This window comes from Myotis lucifugus, unplaced genomic scaffold, assembly GCF_000147115.1.
Source record: "Myotis lucifugus unplaced genomic scaffold, Myoluc2.0 scaffold_74, whole genome shotgun sequence".
Taxonomy (NCBI): Eukaryota; Metazoa; Chordata; class Mammalia; order Chiroptera; family Vespertilionidae; genus Myotis; species Myotis lucifugus.
Window position 1 is genome coordinate 1,413,915 of NW_005871122.1, and position 15,922 is coordinate 1,429,836.

At 36.3% G+C, this 15,922-nt stretch overlaps 1 protein-coding gene across 2 annotated transcripts in view; it reads left to right on the forward strand.

Moving 5' to 3' along the window:
• Nucleotides 1–15,922, forward strand: part of DIAPH3 (diaphanous related formin 3) — a 511,880-nt gene that overhangs the window by 328,685 nt on the left and 167,273 nt on the right. For both annotated transcript variants that reach the window (XM_006090522.3, XM_023755349.1), the window contains 2 exons: nt 877–1,001; nt 10,145–10,309. In XM_006090522.3, coding sequence (XP_006090584.1) covers nt 877–1,001; nt 10,145–10,309 — 290 coding nt within the window. The remainder of the gene's footprint in view (nt 1–876; nt 1,002–10,144; nt 10,310–15,922) is intronic.

Sequence of the window (15,922 nt, forward strand, 5' to 3'; positions counted from 1 at the left end):
TACACTTCCTTTTAATCTAATTCATAACATAACGTGGTCATATGGCTTATAAACCTTCTAATCACATATTTACTTACAGCAAGCTATATCGGGGACGTGTGTTTAATCGATTGTGTTAATACACTAAACATTGTCATGATAAAAGAATTTTATGCACTCTCTTCTCTAATTTTCTCAATTTTAAGGATCACAGGAAGGAGAAAATATTTACCACTCCCTTGCAGATAGCACCCACTGCTTTTCACAGCTAGATGTTATATGGTTACCCTCCTCAGATTTTATGCTCTCTGCTAGGGAGCCCAGTTTGGGGATTAGATCCCAGAGTTCTGAGTAGCACCCTCCCTCCACAGCTGAGATATCTCTCTGGGATTTCAGTTGCTGTCTGTGGGTGCCTGGCCTGTCCTTTCGTGTCTCTGCCCCTCCTACCAGTCTCTATGCGGTCTCCACCTTCAGTCTTCGGGTACCAGGGTTCTCTCCTGTGAGTTTTCCATTGATTATTCCTGAAGCGTTTCTATATTTCAGTTGTAATTCCAGCTTGTTCCTGGGAGCATGTCTCCTGCAGCATCTACCTTCTCTGACGCCATTTTTAATCTCAAGAAATCTAATTTTAAACACAACATTTCCTAAATATGGTTTGTTCATGAGGTTTGCTGTAAATTTCATCTACTGTCTTAGACACTTAATAAACTTACTTTATTCCAGGACTTAAAAATTGAAAGTTTTAACAAGTTTACTGAAATTTACCTTCCCTTTATTATAATAAATTTTTTCCTTTCTTATTGTAAGGTTTTTCACAAATATTTTGTTTCTAGAGTGTTTTACCTTTTATATATTATAATTTTGTCCTTTCAAGGCGTTTAATATACTCTTTTTCAGTCTCTGTAGAAATGCTGGAAAAGAATCTGAAGCAGATGGGAAGGCAGCTTCAACAGCTTGAGAGAGATTTGGAAACCTTTCCCCCTCCTGAGGACGTGCGTGATAAGTTTGTGACAAAGATGTCCATATCCTTTTGATATCTAAATAAATTACTAGTCAACTAGAATTACAAATTATTTAACATTTGAAGTACATTTGCATAACCAGAGACCATTCTGTAGTACCACATTATAGGCTTAATCTTTACCTACTTGCAGGAAAATTTATCAGTGTTTATCATGAACAATACCGAAATGTAGTCTGTTGATTTCCATTTTTTTCCCTTTTTATCAACTTGAATAATATTATTTCTCATCTTTTCCCTTCCACATGTCCTTTTTCCTTTTGAAGTTCGTGGTAGATTAACAGGATATGAAAACTCAAATTGAGGAAATTTGAATCTAACATGATGTGATTTAGCTATTTTGAAACGTTTCAGGATAAAGACTATAAACCGGTGTGAGTAGTCAGCTTAATTTCAAGGTTTGGCCTATACTAAAAATTAACTTGTGTTTCAGAAACTTTACTATTTTCTTTAGAAATACTACATAGTTTTATAATCAAAATTGAGTTTGTCACAATCACTATTTGTGCAGATATTCTCCAAACCTAATATATGTGTGTTTGTGTGTGTGTGTGTGTGTGTACATACTTATAGAAAATTAATAGCATGAGGCTTGTGTCCTGCTTAATTTAAGGTTTCTTTTGAATTCAATTATCTTTGGTTTTGCTAACTCTGTGGCTTAATCTCTAATGAGTAATTGAAGTAATAAACTTTATTTCCTGAAACTAATGTTGAATTGCTTTGCAAACCGTTCTGTGAAATTAGAGACTGATATCTTCTATGTTATAATAGAGTATTACTACTATGCATTATTAAAATTCCATATGGACTTCAGAATTCTACATGAAAGGATAACCCACTTTTAAAATGAGCTCTTATAAATAGACACTCCTGATATTTATTTTAAACTGAGTTACTTGAACTAAAATAACTACTTTTCCTCTTTCTATCTCTCCTGAGATTTGGCATATCACAAAATTATTATTTGGCTTGTCATAGATTTTCTTGTATATACTTTCAGCTTAATTGTGAATTACTTCAATTTTAGCTATCTTTACTGTATCTTTGGGGAAATATCATAAAAATGCACTCAACAACAATCAGTTCTGACTAATGTATTTATTTCCTTTCCAATCTTTCCTACCTATCCAGTTTCTTTTTTTTTATAAGGCAGGGCACCATTATCACTCCACTAGATATGGTTGTCTTTTTAAAACTAAAAATGAAATATATACTTATCAAAAGTATATTTTGCAGTACCTTCTCATTTGGCAACATATGGTTTTCAAAACTAAATTTGTAAATTTTTTTATAGCACAGTTATATTAGTTTTACCATTCTTAGTTTTTTTTTCTCAATCATTTTTATCATGTTAAAATATTCATATATGCCAGTTTATTGTAATCATTAAGTACTATTAATGGAAGTGCTTATTATTGTTCTTTAACAGATAGAAAGCATTTTAGAAATGTTTTTGCTTGTATAGAGTCTTTGGTAATCCATTGTGAGTGTACTAATTATGAAGGTTGGATTTGTAGGACATATAACTGATGATGAATTCCTGAGCTTAGAGTGAGTGTAGCAGAGTCATGCTTAGCAGATGATCTCTGGACCTATTAATACTTGTATTTGTATGATACAAGAAGCTGAATGATGTCGCCTTCATGAAAGGTATGCAACTCATAAAAAGTAACTAGCAGGAAATCAGAAACAGGAAGGATGATGCTTTGTTGGAAACAATTTTTTATTCTGAGTACAATTATACTCCATGGAAATGAAAGCTACTATATCCTGTTGCTAAATATCACAACCTAAAAGCCTCTAATGAACTGATTAGAATTCATGTATCTCTTTGGAAGTCAGATATATGAACAGTTGGTGCACTTTGCTATTGACAAAGCTTATGATCATAAATACTCTTTGCTGAGATTAGATTGTACTCGTTTGCTTTTCCTCTTAGACATACTAGTTTCGAGGTAATTAAATTCATTCATTGTGAAGCTTTGTTTACTTTAATTAGGACTGACAACAAATCAGATCTTGAATATTAAATGCATTTATACAGATCTTACTAAAATGGCAAATTGTGAGCTGCTTAGATCTTAGAAAATGGAAGAATATGGAAATTAAAATGCACAATGAATAAAAATATATTTAAAATTTGGGTTATTAATGCTCAAACTTTGTTTTAAATTTTAGTGCTTATTAGTTGAAGCACACATCAAATGTGTGATTCCTCAACCAGTTCTGGAAGAACATGTGTATTATCCAAATTGTTAAGAATGCATTATTACAACTGGATATTTAATGTAAAAAAATCATAATTTAGTGAACTATTAAATAATCTGTTAATCAAATAGTCTTAAATTATGATATAATTTTGTTATAATAGGAAATTTTACTAATAGTGTTCAATTATAGTATACTAGAGGCCTAGTGCATGAAATTTGTGCACTCATGGGTGGGGGGAGTCCCTCAGCCCGGCCTGCATCCTCTTGCAGTCTGGGAGCCCTCGGGGGATGTCCGACTGATGGCTTAGGGGGGAGCAGGCCTAAGCCAACAGTCGGACATCCTTAGTGCTGCCACGGAGGCAGGAGAGGCTTCCGCCGCTGCGCTCGTCAGCCATGAGCCCAGCTCAGGGCTTCTGGCTGAGCAGCGCTCCCCCTGTGGGAGTGCACTGAACACCAGGGGGCAGCTCCTGCGTTGAATGTCTGCCCCTTGGTGGTCAGTGCATGTCATAGCTACTGGTCTGTTTGCTGTTTGGTCGATTTGCATATTAGCTTTTTATTATATAAGATTGTAGTTTTATTTTTCCAGTACATGCTCTTTCTTTACATATACTACTTAATATAAAAAATGTTAATTTAGTACATTCTTTAAAGGCTTGCACAATTATTTTAGTGATAGCACATTGACTTTTTTAAAAAGAAAAATTTAATGTTTTTTTATTGATTTTTTTAGAGAGAGAGGAAGGGAAAGGGATAGAGAGATAGAAGCCTCAATGAGAGAGAAACAGCATCTATCTGCTGCCTCCTGCATGCCCCCTACTGGGGGTTGAGCGCAGTTATGTGCCCTGCCTGGGAATCGAACCAGTGAATTCCTGGTGCCTGGGTCGATGCTCAACCACTGATCAACACTGTCCAGGCCACATTGACTTTTAATAATAATGATGTTACTTTCCAATTGCTAAGCCTGCTCAGAAATATAATTAGAGTTGAATAGTACTAGTGTAAATATTTGCTTGAAAAATATGTTACACACGTTCAAGGTGGGGGTCATTAATATTGTTATATACAAACTATCCTACCTAATAAAAGGGTAATATGCAAATCAACTGTGACTCCATCACAAAGATGGCGGTACCCAGTCCTCTCAGCCTCACTGGAGTCCCCCAGTCCCAGGGGGCAGCCGCTGAGAGCAGGCAGCATGAGTGGCCTGGTGGAATGTCGCGGCGACGAGGCAAGCATTCCACCCCAGCTGTGGAGGGCCTTTGGGCAGCGTGCACAGAGCGGCCAGGGGTGAGGGGAAATGCTTGCGTTGTCACCCCAGCGACAGGGCAAGTGTTCCGCGCCTGGCCTCGGATGGGCCTCTGGGCCACAGAGAGCCTTTGGGCAGCAGGCACAGAGCGGCCAGGCCCCACAGAGAGCTACTAGCACACGGATTCGTGCGCAGGGCTACTAGTTATATTTGAGATAATATTAAATTTTGTATAACAAGTTACTTGACTCTTTCCTATGTTCTATTCTTTAAATTTATTGCAATCCTGCTTTTATTTTGAACTTTCTTTTTATTGTTCTGCTATAGAGTGATATTTTAATCCCTTCTGATACTTCTATGAAGATGCTAAAACTATCTCAATAAATTCCTTGAGAGAAAGACATCTTATCTATATCCAACATTACATAAAGTACAGCATTTTTCAGGTAAAAAAATTTCGTACATTTTAATTTAATTGAACTATAGTTAGGAAGTAAAACAGAAGAGTGGAATGGATGAAAAGTAAATTTATATAATACACAGTTCATTTGCAGGAGTGAAAAGTTGGGTAATTGTGTGATTTGTAAGAGCAGATTTTTCTTTACTTAAATTAGTCTGCTCTCTCTTTCCTTCTTTCTCATTTGTCATATCTTTTATTTAATCCATTCTTAATAAACTTGTAAGACTTGGGTTAAAATATCCTGCTCCTCATCCTCTGCGAATCTTCAAATATATATGCATCTTTTTCTTCTCTGCAGTCTTATTAAACTCACAAAGGTTATTACACAACTTAGCACTCACTGCTGCTTTACAGTCATGCCTCAGTTACTTCAGTCAATGTCACCTTCTTAGCCTGGACTTCCGTGGCTGCCCAACGTAAATTAGCCTGTGTCACTCTGTATAACATCACAAAACTTTTTCTTCATCATACTTATCACTGTCTGAATATCTCATTTATTTAGTTTTTTTATTATCTATCACTAGATTTCACAAAAGGAGGGACTTTGCTTATTTTGTTGACTACTGTTTTCCCTAGTGCCCCAAAGAGGGAAATACAGTGGAGTTCAGTGAATACTTATAGATTGGCTGGCTGGTTGCCTGGGTACTTAAGCAGATGTATAAAAGGTATCGGACATATATGACTGATTGAAGCTGATCCTTATCAAATGTGTTAGTGGAAGTAATAGACAACTTTTGTGGGCAAGTACAATAATGAGGGCAAAGCATATACATAACCTCTGGACATAGGCAGTAGTGCAGTGAAGGCCTGGGATTTGGGAGCAGGGTGAAAAAATCAATGGGTAAAAAAGAGGACTTCTGTAATACTTTCAACAATACAGATAAATTTTAAATAAATAAATAAAAATACACCTGTAGAATATATTAGTGCCAGGTAGTTTGGTAATGAGCTGTATTTGTTGACCAGGAGTTGAATCCTAAATCGTTGTCTTACTACTTAGTTGGCCAACACTATGTATTTGCAATTCAGCACATGTGAACACAGATTTGCTTGTCAATGAACCTTTCAAATGGGACGATTACAGTCTTTCATATAGAAATTAATGAGAATTTGGCCTTTGTCCTAGTAAAGGAATAGAAAACAGATTTTACAAAAATAACAAGTGACTGAGTAAATATCAATATTTTTTAATGAATTTTATCAAATATTTATTGTGTCAAGAAGCTCACCTATTTCTCTAAAGCTCTATATAAGGAGCTGGGGGAAAAATAAAGCCTTACTACTACTAAGATGGGCATTATTTTTCTCTGCAGTTTAACAGTTGGCACAAGAACATCTACATTTGTTTTCTCTTTTGGCTGATGATAATGATGTGTTTTTGTTTTGTTTTTTCCTGTCTGAATATTCCACCATCTCTTAATGAGTAGCCCATCAATGATGACGTAAAGACCCCATTAATGTAACCATTTATTCCATCCTATCAGACAATCATTTTAAACTTCTAAAAATTTGGCTCTTTTCAAAATTGTTTCAGTTTAATCACAATTTTATCATTCTCATTGGTAATTCCAATTATTCAAAGCTCTACTTCCTTTGGGAGCAAATTGTTTTATCGATAACAATGATAAGATAATCCTATATAATAAAAGCCAAATATATTAAGTGTCTGGTTGTCTGTTCAGCCAATCAAAGCGTAATATGCTAATGATATGCTAAGACTGCTCAACCGCTTGCTATGACATGCCCTGACCATTGGGGTAGACGCTCCGACCGGTAGGTTAGCTTGCTGCTGGGGTCCGGCTGATCAGGACTGAGCGAGATGGGCCGGACATGCCCTGGAGCCCTCCCGCAGTCCCTCCCCATCTGGCAAACCTCCTGCATCCCTCCCAGGCCCTGATCGTGCACCGGTGTGGTCCCCGGCCTGGCATGCGCCCTCTCACAATCCAGAACCTTTTGGGGGATGTCGGACAGCCAGTTTTGGCCTGATCCCAGAGGCCAGGCTGAGGGACCCCACTGGTACATGAATTCGTGCACCGAGCCTCTAGTTAACTTATAAAGTTCCCAAGTTTTAGAACAAGAGCATGTAATTTTAATGATTTTGACTCTTGGTCTTTTTCATCACATTTTTAAATAGAATTATACTGTTTTGATTAAGTATGTCCAGGCTTATTCCAAATATTTTATTAACTTTTGATTTGTATCTGAAAATTTAAAAAAATGTTATTGGATAATACTTATAGCTGTAATTTAATCTGTTTACCAAATTGATTCTTGAGACTAGACATATTCCCAGGTTTTAGAATAAAATTACTAGGATTTGTGAAGTGCCTGTTTTAAAGCTCAAAGCCTTATAAGCAGTGATAGGGGCAGAAAAGTAGTAACCCTACAGTTAGAAACACCCATGGTAACAGGATAATCTGTTGTCCAGGTCAACAGCTGTTCAAGGACTCTCTTAGCTCTTAATTACATTGAGATTGTGTGTGTAAGAATTCATATATGTGCTGTCTTTCATCAGAATTGTGAGAAGGCCTGTTACCCTTCCCATTAAAGTTAAAAAAGGATGACACTAGGGTGAAATAAGTAACTGGCACCAATGATGTTGTAGATGGTTGACTTAATACAACTAAGAAGGTGGGGCACAGCATTAGAGAAGGAGCTGACAGAGGTGACCACACCCCAGAAATTTGGTAAGAACCAAGCACTACTAGGGAATTGGATTAGAAAGGAAAATTCACAACTTCATTACAGATGAGTACAATGGACTACAAATACCGTATGTATTCAGTGGGAAAATTATCGCTCATAGATGTAGAGAAGAAAGCTTCATGGAATCTTAGTGAAGCCTTGAATGGTAGGTTTGGACCTGAAAAAGTAGATAGGAATTAAGAATACTATATAAATAATCCATGTGGATACAGTCTCTATCTAGAACATAAATAATTTTAGGTGAGAGTTTATAGATTTAATAAACCAGTGTTGATTTCTGAACTTGTTAGTTTAAAGAAATTATTTCACTTTACAAATAAATCACCATATGTTCCATCTAATAGTTTCTGTATGTATGTTAAATGTAGTTTTTATTTACATCTGTTCATTTTACCTACAACATTTTATGGAATATGGATATTTCACAAGGCAAAATATATGGAAACCTGTTCTGTGTGACTATATTGTTATAATTCCTTGTGATTTTACTAATTATAAGAAATTTTTGTTGCTCATCTAAGAATTAATAAAAGATACCACATATAAATGCATCATTCACTGGTAGTGTTATGATCTACATTCTAGAAAGTATAAAGGAGGCCTTTTTGCTATTCAGTTGAATATAAACTGAGCCACAAAAAGATCTATAGATTTTCTTAAGGCCATTAAAATAAATCAGCTCTTGCATTAGAATTCAGACCCCATATATCCTATATAATAAAAGGCTAATATGCAAATTGTCCCTTCGACCAGGGGGCAGTGCCAGACCGCCAAACGCCCGTAGCCCCTCCCCTGATCAGCCCCCTCCACCTTGATCGGGGACAGGGCTGGCTGGCCATCCAGCCAACCTCCCACGTCTGCTCCCCCCGGCCAGCCTGGCCCGATCGGCCCTGATCGGGGCAGGCCAGCCAGACCCCACCTGTGCACGAATTCGTGCATCAGGCCTCTAGTTGTAAAATACATGGAGCATAGTATGAAAAAAAAAAAATCCCAAAAAACAACAGACATAGAAGAGCAATAGGCAACATGCGGACGTGGGTACTGAGTTGCCATAGTACCTTGTGGGGAGGTTGAGTTCTAATTACTCAAATTCTTCGGTGCCCCCTGGATTCACCAACTATCTGGCTGTAGTGCTACCTCTTTCTCCTTGGTCATATTCATTCATTCATTCATTCATCCATCTCAAAGGGAAGGGCCTGGATCTGTTGCTTTATTTTATCCTCTACCGGGGGAATGCTCTGACCACAGGAAACATATCATTTTGAAGTTGTGGAAAGTTTTTCATTTTTAGATATAAACCTTCCATTTTTGTTTTGCAATATAGAAGGAACTGACAGAGGTGACCGCACCCTAGAAATTCTTTGTTTCAATCTAGTTATTCTTATTAACTGGCTATATTTTAAAATTAAGTGCGCTGATGTCTGTTTATCCTTTTGTGTTAGAGACAGTAAGATGACTTCAGTAAGTTTGATTCTGTATGTTCCATTTATTTAAATGCCACAGTTTAAAGGAACCATATGTAATTATGATTGATGCGCTAAGAGAGTCACTTTTTTAGACAGTGATTTTACTGCCTCAGCAATGTTTCATGCCACAAAGGAATTCTATGCTTTGTTTAGAAAATGTATTCTGATGCCACTGCTACACTCACATTTAGTCTTCTCTGTCTCATTGTGCTTTGAACTGAGTTGTCATAAATAAGTGAGAGAATAACATCTCTGTGTGTATGTATAATCATAGTTTGAACCAGGTAATACATAGGAGAAACTATCAATTTTCCCAAGGATAAGTTAAAACATGAGTTTAATTTCATAAAATAACAAATTTTAAATGTAATTCTTTAAAATTTATTTTTGATTGTTTTTGAAACCCTAAGTAAAGCTTAAAATGAATAACCAGGCAATAAAATACCAAGTATTTGTATATATTCTAGATGCCATTCATTTTTCTAAGAACTTTGTATGTTTAACTCATTCCTCACAACAGCCACATTAAGATAGTTGATGTTACTATTATTCTCATTTTAGAGGTGAGGACATTTTGGTACAGAGAGATGAGGCATTTGTCCACAGGCATGGAAGTACCAAGTTTAGGAGTTAGAAATTGAGCCCAGTTTGTCCAGTTCAACGGCTGTGCTTAATGCCTATGTTATTGATTTCACTACCATTAAATGTACTGTTACAACTGCTGAACTAGAATTTTAAATCATATCACATGATCTGTATTATTTAGATGGCAAATTGGAAGAAAAATTTCCTTGAGTTCAATTGTGAAAGAAATATTAAATGTATAAATATTTAACTATTCTGATAATTTTGCTTGATTTAATTAGAAATTGAATTTAAGATTTCATCACTGTACAGTATAGATTGAATTGTAAGAATGGTTAACTTTTAGAGGTGATTTGGCATTTTGGAGATGTGTAATAGTAGCTAACAATTACATCAAAACATTGGACTTAGAGTTGTGTGTTTTTCTAAAACATTACTTTGAAATTTCAGAATTCTTTAACTATAATATACAGCTTTGTTATCAGTACAAAGGAACAGTATGAGAATCTTTCAAAGTTACATGAAAACATGGAAAAGCTATACCAGAGCATAATGGAATACTATGCTGTTGATGTGAAGAAGGTGTCTGTGGAAGACTTTTTGACTGACTTAAATAACTTCAGAGCCACATTCATGGTATGATAAAAATTTTAATTTGTTTTTTAAAAAGTATTTGTATCTATATTACCTCATTTATTAATACGTTTACTTCATTACTTCATTCAACTCCTGTTGTCTAGTAAAATCTACCTTTTCTGATGTTGACAGTTAGCTTTAAAATTTCATATTTTAAATCTATTGAAAAAATGTGTGGTTTGTTCCCTTTTTGGCCTTCCCAACATTAAACTGTAATCAGAAATTTTGATTAAAACTATGACAAATTCTGAAGTTTTTCATAGAGACTCCCCTACTGGCTGATTACAGGGCACTTTTGTAGTAAGTTTTTGGCTATGAATTTGTTTCTTTATACTTATGATCAATTTGTATTTTTGTGGTATAATTTTACCCAATTCCTTGCAGCTCTTATGAAGCTTTTTCCTCCTTTTCTTTTCTTAATGCATTGTACAATAAGCTACCTGCAGTTTGCTTTTGAATGGATTTTATATTCTAGGGTTTTCTTTAGATACTTTAATGGGGAGGTCAGGTCTTTGATGTGCAATCCTTTCATTTAGGCATTAAAAAGATCTTTTGAAAAGTATTAGCTGATTAGATGGGGGAAAAGAACCACACATATTAAAATGAGAAGGCATTGTTGCCTCCCTAGGGAACTGGGGATACATTTCTGCAAAGAAAAAATATGTTATTCTTAATAGATAGGTAAGTCATTTCTGTATTTCAGCAAATGTTGGTGGGGATTAAAAAGTTCTTGAAGTATAAAGAAAAAAAAACTGGATTTAAAGAATTAGGTCTTTTTTTTAAATCTCAGGAAAACTTTATTACTGAATTTATTGGATTTGGTTATAATCACTGGGTTATGATTAGATAGCCTTTTAATAAAAATATTTTAAAGGAAAACTAGTCTGTCTGCATTAAATACACATTTTGCTTCTAGCTCTTATTTACTTCCTCCACAAATTCAAAGTGATTAAATTATTTTTTCATACCAGAACGGAATTTGATTATTAAACATATTATGTGCCTATATGTGTGCTGTATTATACTAATTTTTACAATGTTTTATGAGGCAAATTGGCTTAGTGGAATTAGCAAAGGCTTTGCAGTCTGAAAGAGCTAGGTTTGGGACTATGAACACTAACCTTCCTGAGACTCAGTTTTCATATTTATAAAAGGGAATGTCAATTTCTTTCTCAAGAGGGTGTTTAAATATTAAACAGGATAATATATGTTAAATGTTTATCATAGCTTTTGGCACATGGTAGTTGATCAATAAATTGTTATTGAGTAAAGGATTAACTCAGCAAGCTTGAGGTACTCAAACCCTGAGCATTCCAAAGAAAGCCCTAGTCCAGCGGTTCTCATCCTGTGGGTTGCGACCCCTTTGGGGGTCGAACGACCCTTTCACAGGGGTCGCCTAAATACATCCTGCATATCAGATATTTACATTACAATTCATAACAGTAGCAAAATTACAGTTATGAAGTAGCAACGAAAATAATTTTATGGTTGGGGGTCACCACAACATGAGGAACTGTATGAAAGGGTCGCAGCATTAGGAAGGTTGAGAACCACTGCTCTAGTCCTTGCCTGACTCCTGGGAGGTCACCTTGAAGCCCTTGGGATATCCTACCTGGCACGGGGTCTTTGTACCTAGGACCAAGCTAGATAGTTTATACTAAAAATGTGATTTATGGTGAATACCATATGTTTTTGTTTGTTTTCGTTTTTTAGTTTGTTTGTTTTTAATCCTCACCTGAGGATACTTTTCCATTAATTTTCAGAGAGAGTGAAAGGGAGAGAGATAGAGTGAAACATCAATGTGAGAGAGAAACATCAATTGGTTGCCTTCACACTTACCCCATTCAGGGCTGGGGATCGAGTCTGAAACCAAGGTACATGCAGTTGACCAGAATTTTACCTGGGACCCTTCAACTACAAACCGAAGCTCTTTCCACTGAGCCAAACCAGCGAGGGCGTGAATACCTGTTTTTGTTCACCTGAGGCACTGGGCCACAGTGCATCAGATGGTCTTCTATGGGGCACTGGAGACTGAGTAGCTAAGGTCACTCATGCAGGAGGTGCATGCCTACTGGACTGTCCTCCCCAATAAACACTCGACACAAAGCTGGGGTGAGCTGCCCTGGTTGGCAATGTGCTTCATGTGTTGTCACACATCATTCCTATAAATATCAAACTCCATAGGGAGAGGACAGTGTGATTTTAATCTGTATCCTTTTGGTGTAAACTGTAACAATGGATAGAACAGCGTTTCTGAATTCTGTGAATCCTTCCAAAAAATGATCAAACTCAAGGCTTATGTTGGAGATCCCTGACACAATTATGTATAAAATTATGAAATGCATATATGAAATAATACCCATTATATATATATGTATGTATTAGAGGCCCGGTGCACAAATTCATGCACCAGTGGGGTCCCTTGGCCTGGCCTGTGGGATCGGCCGAAAGTAGCTCTCCGACATCCCCCGAGGGGTCCCAGATTATGAGAGGGCGCAGGCTAGGCTGAGGGACCCACCCATCGGTGCTGGGGAGGGATGCAGGAGGTTTGCCAGCTGGGGAGGAACTGCGGGAGGTCTCCAGGTAGTGTCTGCCCATCTCTATCAGTTGGAGCATCTGCCCCCTGGTGGTCAGTACACGTCATAGCATTATCGTGAGTGGTTGAGCAGCCTTAGCATATCATTAGCATATTACACTTTGATTGGTTGAACAGCCAACCAGTCGCCCGGACACTTAGCATTTAAGCTTTTACTATATAGGATTTTTATGAGCCAGACATTTTCGCATATGTCTTACTTACATATATTATCTCAGCCAATCTTTATAATAATTATCCATCTCTTCACTGTTACCATCTCTTTGTGGCAAATGAAAAAACTTAGGCAAAGAAACAGAACATAGCTAGCTCAGTGTGACATAGGTATAAAATGCCAGAACTAGAATTTAAACTCATGCAGTCTTCCTCCACATCCCCTGCTCTTAAATGCTATGTCATACTGTCTCCTATGTTCTATAGCTTGTGTTTTGTTTTACAAATAAGAACATTTGCATTTAGAGGGAGACCAAGTCCTTATTGTAAGTAGTGGGAATTGGGGTTTGAATCAAGGTATAATTCCAGTCATCCTGAAAACTGGTAGGATTACAGGGTTTTGGTGTCCTGTGGGTACCTTGGCATTTCTGTCATTAAGTGGTGGGCAGAGGGAGAAAGTAAATGTATGAATGAACAAGGGTTCAAAAAAAGAGGGTAATTGAGTGACAACTATACTTTCCTATTTCAGAATTCAGAGGGTCCTAGAAGTAGCTGCTATCAGACAATACACACTCCTATACACACTGTACTAAATTTAAAAAATTAGAGCTAAATATTTTTTAAAACATTTTTTATCTAAATGAATAATTTAGAGAATACATTTTTCTCTAGAATGAAAATAAGCATAAGGAAGACTGGAAGGGAAGTACAATTTTTCACCCATTTTATTCTTCCTTTCTTTTTGGTTTATACAGTTATACTGCTGGAATTTTAGACACTGTGTCTTTAAAAATACCGCAGTGTCCATATTAACAGAAAATTTTCACAAATAAATTTTCAAAATCTCTGATGTCTTATGTTGCTACTTAATTTTATACTATTCAACTTTGTAAACCAAGTTAACTTTAGTGAGCCACAGTGAAAATATTAGATCTGGAACTTTAATGTGTTGAAGGTCTTTCTGGAAAGCCACATTAATATAATGGGCAAAAAGTATATTTTCTTTTTGGGGTTTCTCAACTGGGAATTTATTTGCCATCATCATTGTTTCAACAATCTACTCTATGCAGTATGATCATAGGGAATGATTTTTATTTAGAACTATTGATCAACTTTCAACAATAGGAAATAAATTTACATTGTAATTTTACTTCACTTTTTTACTACCATCTTCAATAGGACAAAACCAAAACCAGTGGCTAGCGATTGAGTGTTTGTTTGCTTCTTGCTAGAGCTGGTGCTAGTGCTTTACATGTCTCTCACTTGGTGTTCACGCAGTTCATGAGAAGTACAGAATTTACCCTTGAGGTTAACTTAATTGCAGGGCAGAGAACCTGTGTGTTTGCATAGGCCCTGCAGAATTGGTGGAGGCTAGGGGAGGCCTGCCTGGCTGCAAAGTTTGGGCATTTTTTCCTTTAAACATTGATAATACATTGCTGCTCAGAGCATTTGTAAGTAAAGGCAAAATGTGATTTTTAAAGTGTTTTTTAATAACTTACTAGAGGGAATCAGCACAAGGCATACTTTATTTCCTCACTCTTTTTAAAAAAAATAACTTTCTGTATACATTGATGGATTCATAATAGAAGAATGCTTGCCAGTCTGCTTTTATTTCAAAGCCTAAAATGCTCTCTTTTAAAATTAGAGGCCAATTAATGGCAGAAGTGAGGGTTAAGGTGAGAGCTAAAGAGTGGGCATCATTCTGTAATAGATTCTTTTTCCTTTAGGACTCATGTGAAGCATAAAGTTCAATTGGAGGTAATAGGTTGAAGTACTTCACCTCACTGTATAGGCTGAGTAAATGTGTGACCTACCAGGCATCCAGCTTCACCAAATAAAGTTCATGCCATTAGTTGTACAATGTTGCATAACAATAATAATCATTTTCAACTTGTGACTGGGTTTAGACTCATTATTACATGCCATTACCAGTGTGCCTGTTATTAATAGGGATATCATTCTTCTACAGGGTGAATTGAACTCACACAGAAATTTTTGTTGGATCTTGCTAGGTACCCCTTCTCTTTATTGTATCCAACTGCTACAGCATGTGGATGTTTGTCCTTTGAGTATAAACCTAATTTTGTGTCTTTCATTGATCACTGTGGCCTTGAAGCATAATGCATGTCCAGGCCCCTCTTTCCCATTCATATTCATGTTAGAGAATTTTGCTTAAACTGCTCCTACACATAGGCCTGAATTGCATGGTTTCTTCTTTAACACTCTTGTTTCTAGTTCTGATGATGCTTCCTTTATTGTCATTGAAAGTTCTTTTGCTATAACCAGAGTTGTTAACACAGTGCAACAGCACTCTTAACTCCTTAAGCAAATGTCATCTGGCACCTTATTTATTTTGCTTAATGATCTCATTTTAGAGAAATACTTAGGCATGCTTTCACCTCTTAGGACTCCTTTGTTATCTGTCCCCTTTAGATAACATGTTTGAAAACACTTTCTCTACCAAATTATATACATTAAAAATATACCATTTTTCTGTTTCAATTAGACATGTAACTGCTATGTAGACCCTCAGAGTTTTTAATTGCATACATCCCCAAATAGAATTGATGTGATTACACGAAAGAAGTCAGACTTTCTAGTTCATGTAGCTTTTTTCCCCCTGAGCACATGAAACTTTTCTGTTTTAAAAATACTAAGAAGGATACTCTGGTTTCTCTTCAGATCGCATAAATCTTTCGCCTTTTACTGAAAATACTAAGAAGGATTATTTGATGTCTTTATAGTTTCTAAGACCCTGTATATCTGGTACCCCACTTTAGGTTTAGGTTTTCAATGGCAACAGAAAGCAATCCCTGCTTAAGAGGGATTACTGTTGTACATACAAAGTGGGAGCCTTATATTGT